The sequence below is a fragment of the Seriola lalandi genome, unplaced genomic scaffold, assembly GCF_002814215.2.
Source record: "Seriola lalandi dorsalis isolate HSWRI2012SDOR001 ecotype SW California unplaced genomic scaffold, Sedor1 jcf7180002054655, whole genome shotgun sequence".
NCBI classification, from domain to species: Eukaryota; Metazoa; Chordata; class Actinopteri; order Carangiformes; family Carangidae; genus Seriola; species Seriola lalandi.
Genome location: NW_019525208.1, coordinates 304653 through 313025, shown reverse-complemented (window position 1 = coordinate 313025; position 8373 = coordinate 304653). Strand labels below are relative to the sequence as shown.

At 41.7% G+C, this 8373-nt stretch overlaps 1 protein-coding gene across 1 annotated transcript in view; it reads right to left on the bottom strand.

Annotated features, from left to right (window-relative positions):
- dgkq (diacylglycerol kinase theta) overlaps positions 1-8373 on the bottom strand; it is a 30505-nt gene that overhangs the window by 7064 nt on the left and 15068 nt on the right. Inside the window, exons 10-22 of the mRNA XM_023420675.2 lie at positions 7647-7737; positions 6567-6618; positions 6240-6301; positions 5981-6131; positions 5701-5739; positions 5464-5579; positions 4843-4994; positions 3584-3732; positions 3334-3512; positions 2432-2532; positions 2199-2345; positions 1952-2063; positions 1116-1268 (exon numbers count right to left, since the gene is read on the bottom strand). Of these exons, the coding sequence (XP_023276443.1) occupies positions 1116-1268; positions 1952-2063; positions 2199-2345; positions 2432-2532; positions 3334-3512; positions 3584-3732; positions 4843-4994; positions 5464-5579; positions 5701-5739; positions 5981-6131; positions 6240-6301; positions 6567-6618; positions 7647-7737 (1504 nt within the window). The remainder of the gene's footprint in view (positions 1-1115; positions 1269-1951; positions 2064-2198; positions 2346-2431; positions 2533-3333; positions 3513-3583; positions 3733-4842; positions 4995-5463; positions 5580-5700; positions 5740-5980; positions 6132-6239; positions 6302-6566; positions 6619-7646; positions 7738-8373) is intronic.

Sequence of the window (8373 nt, the reverse complement as noted above, 5' to 3'; positions counted from 1 at the left end):
AGAGTAGATTGCATAGAGTAGATCACACAGAGAGTAGATCACAGAGAGTAGATTGCACAGAGTAGATCACAGAGAGTAAAACACAGAGTAGATCACACAGAGTAGATCGCACAGAGTAGAACACACATAGTAGATCAGGGTAGAAAACACAGAGTAGATCACAGAGAGTAGATCACACAGAGAGTAGATCACAGAGAGTAGATCACACATAGTAGATCAGGGTAGAAAACAGAGTAGATCACAGAGAGTAAAACACAGAGAGTAGATCACAGAGAGTAGATCACACATAGTAGATCAGGGTAGAAAACAGAGTAGATCACAGAGAGTAAAACACAGAGAGTAAAACACAGAGAGTAGATCGCACAGAGTAGATCAGGGTAGAAAACAGAGTAGATCACAGAGAGTAGATCACAGAGAGTAGAACACAGAGAGTAGATCACAGAGAGTAGAACACAGAGAGTAGAACACAGAGAGTAGAACACAGAGAGTAGATCACAGAGAGTAGATCACACATAGTAGATCAGGAGTAGAAAACAGAGTAGATCACAGAGAGTAGAACACAGAGAGTAGAACACAGAGAGTAGAACACAGAGTAGATCACAGAGAGTAGATCACAGAGAGTAGATCACAGAGAGTAGATCAGAGTGGAAGACAGAGAGTAGAACACAGAGTAGATCACAGAGAGTAGAACACAGAGAGTAGAACACAGAGAGTAGATCACAGAGAGTAGATCACAGAGAGTAGATCACAGAGAGTAGATCACAGAGAGTAGAACACACATACATCAGAGTAGAAAACAGAGTAGAACACAGCGAGTAGAACAAACCGGTTCACAAACAAAATCACAAGAATATCACACACGGCGACAAACCACAGAAACAAAGAGAGTATACCTAACTACAGGTAAACCACGGGAAGACATTATGAAGGGATCTGAAGTGTGAGCAGCAGGATGGTTACAGAAGAAACACCTGTCTCAGTTCATATGGACACCTGACTGTTGCTTCAACACATAACCAATCAATGAAGAGATTAATTCGAACTGGTATTGATCCTAACAACATCATCCCTAATGAAGGAATAAACAGACAGAGAGACAGAGACAGAAGACGAACCTTTGGTCCGGCAGCAGAGATGATGATGTGTCCCGGCGGTTGGATCCACGGTTCTCCGTCCACCTGGACAGGTATGGGTTTACTTACTGTCAGCCTGATGTAGTTCCCTTGAGCAATACGAATCCCAGATCGGAGGCCACTCTGCACCTGGCCCTGCATGCACACACACACACACATATATATATATTTTCTTATTTCCACCTCTTGTTTTAATTCCTCCGCCCGGCGACAGTCAGAGCAGCCATTTTGTTTTCAGGTCCTCCGTCCATCTTATTCAAATGGATTCGATATCTCAGTAATGTCTTGACAGAACTTCTTCAAATTTGATAAAAACATTCACTTGGACTCAAGGATCAACTGATTACATTTTGGTGGTCAAAGGTCAGAGGTCAAGGTCAGTGTGACCTCACAAAACATGATTTTGACCTTGTGAACGCGATACCTCGAGAGCTCTTCAAACATTCACTTAGACTCAAAGGCTGTGTATGAAATCACTCCCAACTTCTTCAACTACATAGGGAGAAGTTCTGTTAAAAAAATTTAACACAAACGCTTAATATTTTCTCTGACTCAGGATTAACAGGATGTAACCTGGAACTAGTCTGAGTGGCGGAGGGATACGACCATGAGGAGATGATTCTAGTGTTTCTTTAACCAACTGTTTATTCTGCCTTGAGTTGTAAGGAGGCTTTTAGTTTCCTCCCTTTTTATACTGTAGGTAAAAGTGTGTTTGTATATATTTGTTTATTGAGTGTCGCTGTGGACACCTCATACATTTTTATAATATTTGTATTAATAGATTAAAATGAATGAACCAAAATGAAGACTTGTCTCACCATGTGGACGACTCCAGTGACCCCGACCACCTCCAGCAAACCATCATCAATGCTCGGTTTCCCATAGCGACCGTCGACCTCTGACCCCCAGAGATCAGCACCTGAACCCCAGCTAAACACACACACACACACACACACACACACACACACATAAAGGATGAATGTGAAGACTTTTCCTGTACCATGAGATTTGTGTGTGTGTGTGTGTGTGTGTGTGTGTGTGTGTGTGTGTGTGTGTGTGTGTTACCTGGGTATATTAAGGAAGATCAGCCCCTCTATGTTGGGCAGGGGGACGTTGTGTGTGTCCACCTGTAGCTGCAGCTCTTTGTGGAGACTCCTGGTGTAACTGATCTTCTGCAGTCCGACCTTCACGTACACTCCTTTGTTATGGAACCTGTAGGGAGGGGCGGGAAGCAGAGGGGCTGATGGGAAACGTGGTCTTTACATGCAGAAACATGAAGTGGACCACAGTAAACTTACCTGCTGGTGAATTTGTCCGGCTCGTCCTCTCGGGCCAGGTGGAAGTCCAGGCTGAGCTCAGCGTCGATGCCCAGACCAAAGTAGTTGTTCATCTGAACGATCTGAGACAGAAACAGTCGAGACAGAGACGATCACATTCACAGGTACAGGGAGACCATGTGACTCTCTCGGCACACACCTGCACAGGTTAACACACCCACACGTTTATACACCTGCACATTTAAACATCTGCACATCTACACACCTGCACAGGGCTGATGCTGATGGAGAAGTAACTGAACTACGTGCACATCGCTGCAACACACTGTAAACCTGAGAGGAGAACATGACTCTCTCCATCTTCTGCTGAAGTGTTTCTGTTTTTTATTGAATCCTTTTATTACTGTGATGTTTTCTCTTAATGTTTTGTTTTATATTTGTGCATCAGTATAACGGAGGATTATTGTTGCACTTTTATTCACACGTGTGTGTGTGTGTGTAAATGTAGCCACGAGTGTCAATGAGATGTTTGTCAAAGAACCTGCAGATTAGGTGATGTTACATAGAGAAATAATACTTATTGAAATGTTTTGTTAGGGAACACATTTATTTTCAAAGCTACTTAGAGTGTTTATTAAATGTCACTTTATTTTGGAAGGACATATTGGAAAAACCAAATGATGATGTTAAAAAACACTTTATTAATATAATAATTAATAATATTAATGATATATTAAGGTTTATTGAAACAGAGCGCTGGTTGTGATTGTGTCGAGAAAAAAAGGCCCTGCAGATATATGAACTTAGAATGTAAATCTGTTTATCATGAGTGACATCACAGGAAACAACCTGCTCTCACACTCAGAGCCCTAACGGTGAGGAGGAAGGTGGTCCTGCAGGACCGGCACCAGACTGGACCACACCTTTGGCGGCTCCAGGAAGCCGTTGTCCTTGCCGTCCTCAGACATGTCCTGGGCATCCAGCAGGATGGTCCATCGGTCCATCAGGACCTCATCCGCTTCGTCCACAGACACCAGGATGTGGTGGGGGTCCTCGCCGCTGTAACCCGGCCCCCAGCGCAGGATCCGAGCCAGGTCGTTACCTGAGGAGATGGGGACTTTAGCACCTGTCGACTGAAACATGAGGTTAAAACTCCGGCGGTGTGCGTCTCACCTGTTCCCAGAGGGACGATGCCGATGGGCGGCTCACGACAGACCAGTTTGTGTCGGACAGCCTCCAGTACTCCCAGCACCCAGCCCACTGTCCCGTCACCCCCGCAGACCAGAACCCGGAACCTGGGGACCTGCCTGAAGGTGTGGAGGCTGCACCACAGAAGAAGAGACATTTTGACTGAGATGAGTGTTGATTGATTTTCACAGGTGACAGTGTACAACATGTAAATTAAATATTACATTTAATACCTGTTTCAACATCACACCTGACAGAGTCTAAAGGTGAGTTCTTGATCATATCACGTGACTGTGACAAGAAATCCTAATAATATTAATTAATCATTACGCACAACAGCAGAAAATGGTTGGATGGAAGGATTAACCAATCAGAAAACAGCTAATTAATCAATGAGTTGTACATCAGAGGTGTGAAACAACAGCTCTGAAACACATTATTGATCCGAGCTTTAAGGTCAGGAGTTGATTATCGATGTGAACATGTTCTACAGTCTGCAAACCCTGCAGATCAGACATGAGCTTGTCTGCACTTCAATCCATGTAGAGAGTGAATGACACTAACACTCAGTGCTCAGCGCCTGCTGCTAAAATAGATCCAAAACAAACAAATGTCTGTCTGTCATGGCAACAGTTACCCACAGAATCACCTATGAAATAAAAGAAAGTTTTTTGCAGCAAAGCTTTATTTAAAGCTACTGAGAGCTTTAATCTTGAAAAAAATCAGACAGGAAGTTCCAAAGTTTCTGTTGTTTTCTTCACAGACCTCTGAAATATCGACATACGATGTGATATGAAGAAGAATAACCAGTTCAGTGAAACAGTCAAACGTATGATCTGTGACTGTGGACACGTGAACAAAGTATTAATCATTATTAATTAATCAAATTAGCCTTTGATCATGTTCTGGCCTCTGTCTAATGGATTAGAAAAAATAACTTACCTGTAGTTTGATGTTATTTTCTTATGTATGAATTTTTGATTTGGTGATTTTTAACCAAAACAAATGTAATGAAACCAAGAACTCATCAACTACAAAAAGAGAATTAACCATTAAATTAAATTAAATGTTGTTAAAAAAAAATAAAAATGATCCTTTAGAGAAACAAATTTGTAGATAAAAAAAGTTTGTCCCTGCAGTTTCTGTAACAGTCTAATACCTGGTCTGTGATCACATGACACACTCAGTCATTTATCCTCTACTCTGACTGAGGACTCTCAGTCCGTCCCCTCAGTGTCTCTCACCCAGCCAGCGGACCTCCGTTGGAGATGTCAAAGACCTGGTGAGGGTTCAGCAGCTTCCTGAAGCTGTAGAGGAGCTCGCGTCCCTTCAGTCCTCCGCTCTTTGGGTTGACGAAGACCAGCAGGGGACAGACGTCTTCTCCCAGACTGTTGAGCTGAGAGACAGAGACAACAGTTAATGTCAGAGGATGGAGTGAAGTTATGTGCTCATCTGATGTGTCCCCTGGACACAGACGGAAAAACACCGGACACAGAAGAAAGAGACAGACACATGTTTACTTTTAATATAATGATGAACATCTGGAACATTAATAATCTGAAGAAAGTCTGAATGATGAGGAAAAAGATCTTTAACAGGTGAAACTGTAGCAGCTGCTTCATGTCAACAACTAAGAAACTAACTAAAGAAATGAACTGAAATAACTAACTAAACTAAAGAAACTAACTAAACTAGAAGCAGTGTATGTGTTGCGTGTTTTAACAGATGATCCATGTGTCTTTATGTGGACAAGTGGGGACACATGTTTGACATCAAATAAAAATTAAACTACAGTAATTACAAATGTAAATAGTCTTGTTAAAGGTGTGTGTGTGTGTGTGTGTGTGTGTGTGTGTGTGTGTTACCATGATCTCTGGGATGACGAGGGACGTAAGCATCTTGCTGTTGACAGATGTGTCTTTAGCCAACATGTAGATCCTCTCTGCTTCAGAGAAACACGAGATCTGCAACCCCACCGCACCTGAACACAACACACACACACACACACGGAAGGATGACATCATGATAGAGAGATAGATTTTTATCTCTGCAGTGCACATAACCTTAAAATCAGGGCGGTTTCCATGACAACCGTTTCTCACCTTGACTGGGGTAGTAGTGGCTGATGTTGACCAGATGACCTGAGGAGACAGAGAGAGAAACAGAGGGGGGAGGGGTTAGAGACTGGAAGTGAAGAGGTTCATCCTGACACACAAACATATACAGTATATATATATATATATATATATATATATATATATATATATATATGTGTTTATACTCAAAGACTCACTTACACTTTATCAAACCTGATGAAAACCATGAGCCTGTGAACATGTGAATAAATGAATAATGAATATATTTGGTCCAGGACTGACTCACTCTTGATGGTCAGGTGTTCCTGGATCAGATGGGCGTACTCCTCTCTGGTCAGCAGGGGGGGCAGCCCTCCAATCAGCAGGCTCACCTGCACCGCCCACTTCCTGTTCTCCACAACGTAGAAACGCGTCTGATTCATCTGACGCAAAGACAGCTGGGAAATAATGCACAACAGAGGACTCATTTAATATGGACACACACAAACACACACACACACACACACACACACACACACACAGTGTGAGGAGGTTCTGTCGCTCACCTTCCTGATCTCCTGCAGTTTGTCCAGAACCTTCTCCTGAGGCGTCAGCATCTGTCTCTGCACTGAGGGACACAAACACAAAGGTCATGACCTCTGACCTGCTGCACCTTTGACCTTTGAACTATTTACAGTCTGTAACTGGCCTGTGGGTAAATTATGGGATGCTGATGTGACACAGACTCAGTCTTCACTCTGTTGTGTCACCTGCTGCTAGGATTGGTCACTTTTCTTTATTATCACGTGATGATGTGATGTCACAAAGATGAGGAGGACAATCAGCTGTGTGGATTTAAAGGGTTACGCTGGTGTTTTCGTGGTTGAGCTCACCTTGCTTGCTGCTCATCCAGATCTCCATCAAACTGAAGCTGGACACGTCCTCCTGAAACATCATCATTAACAACTCATTAATACTTTCATTTAATTCATTAATTAAAACTTCTGCAGCTACTGTTTACGCCTCCAGCAGGTTCCACCTTTTATATTCAAACTTCTTCCTGACGTGTTTTAAAATCCTCTGCTGTGATTCATACTTAGTTTCACATCTCGTCTTACTTCCTGACTCAGAAACCTAGATCAGGCCTTGAGCCCCGCCCACCACCTGCTTGCTCCAGGTGGACAGGTGAAAGAGCAGAGAGTATCAAGATGTTTAGAGGAGGAAACATCGGAGAGACTCAGACCCAGACTCACATGAGGAGTCTGTTAAGACCAGAACCAGAGACTAGCAGACGGATCAGAGCAGTTAGCATAGTTAGCATCTTTATAGAATGGTTAGCACCTTTTCAGTGCAGTTAGCACAGTTATCTTTTCAGAATGGTTAGCGTAGTTATCATCTTTTCAGGATGGTTAACACAGTTAGCATCTTATCCAATCAGTTAGCACAGTTAGCATATTTTCATAACAGTTAGCATAGTTCAAATCTTTTCCGATTGGTTAGCGTACTTATCATCTTTTCATGATGGTTAACACAGTTAGCATCTCTTCTGAACTGTTAGCGTAGTTAGCATCTTTTCTCTGTTTATATTGTTTGTTAGCTTGTAACTGGCAGTGACTGACACAGTGTTATCGGTTGTGCTACTGCTAACTCTCTCTCTCTGTACTGACAAGGTTTCAGGTGTATTTAGCCCCGCCCCCCATCCCCACAAGTTGACAGGATTGGTTCCAGAGGTCTGTGACGTATGACACCCTGGCTGTCTGAATCTGTTTCTGTGAGACTGTCGTTGGTTCACTGCAGGTCAAGGTGGAAAGACTCAATCATGGTGTTAATGATGATTTCATCATCATATGTCTGTATTATATAACAACATCATATGGACATTAACAAGGTTAAACACTGGATTTTCATTGAGGAGGTCTTTACAGCTTTCTGGTCTAAACTTCACGTCTGTTCTCATACTTCCTGGTTTCTACCTGTCTGTCCAGTTCTCTGAGGACCTCAGTGAGAACTGAAGATGCTGTGCTGCTCTTTGAGATGGAGACACGGATGAAAGCTGCAGACAACCTGAAAACAAACAAACAGATGAGATCATGATCAAACTGGAATCATCATTATTGTCTTTTTTAATTCTTTTTTTTCTTTTATAAATCGTGTTTTTTAATCATCGTTTTGTTTTTTTAATCGTACTTTTATCTATTTTTTTTTTTCCACAATATCTTTATTTGAGTTTTATAGCAGCACAAGATAATCACAGTACAAACAATCATGACATGTATAGCCTAGCCATGGCCGTATGTCATTTCTTATAGATTAGCTGCCAAATATAGCAAAAACACAGCTTAAAACAAAACAATCACAATAGAAACACAGAACGAACAATATGCTTCTCTTGTTATTAGACAGATTATAAACACAATGTAATGGATTGTGAAATAATAGTAATGATAATGATAAGCTACAGGCTTTTAAAAGTAACAAAAATATATATAATAATAATAATAATAATAATAATAATAATAATAATAACTAGAAAATTCCAGGGAAATTTTGAGTGCCACGGGGGCTACTGCCGGGATGAGTACATGATTTATTTCCAGTGTTCAAAAGTCACCCTGATCATATTCTGCTTCTGAGAAATGTCTTGATATAAAAGACTCTGATATAAAACAATGTCACATCCCTCCATCATGTATTATGTGG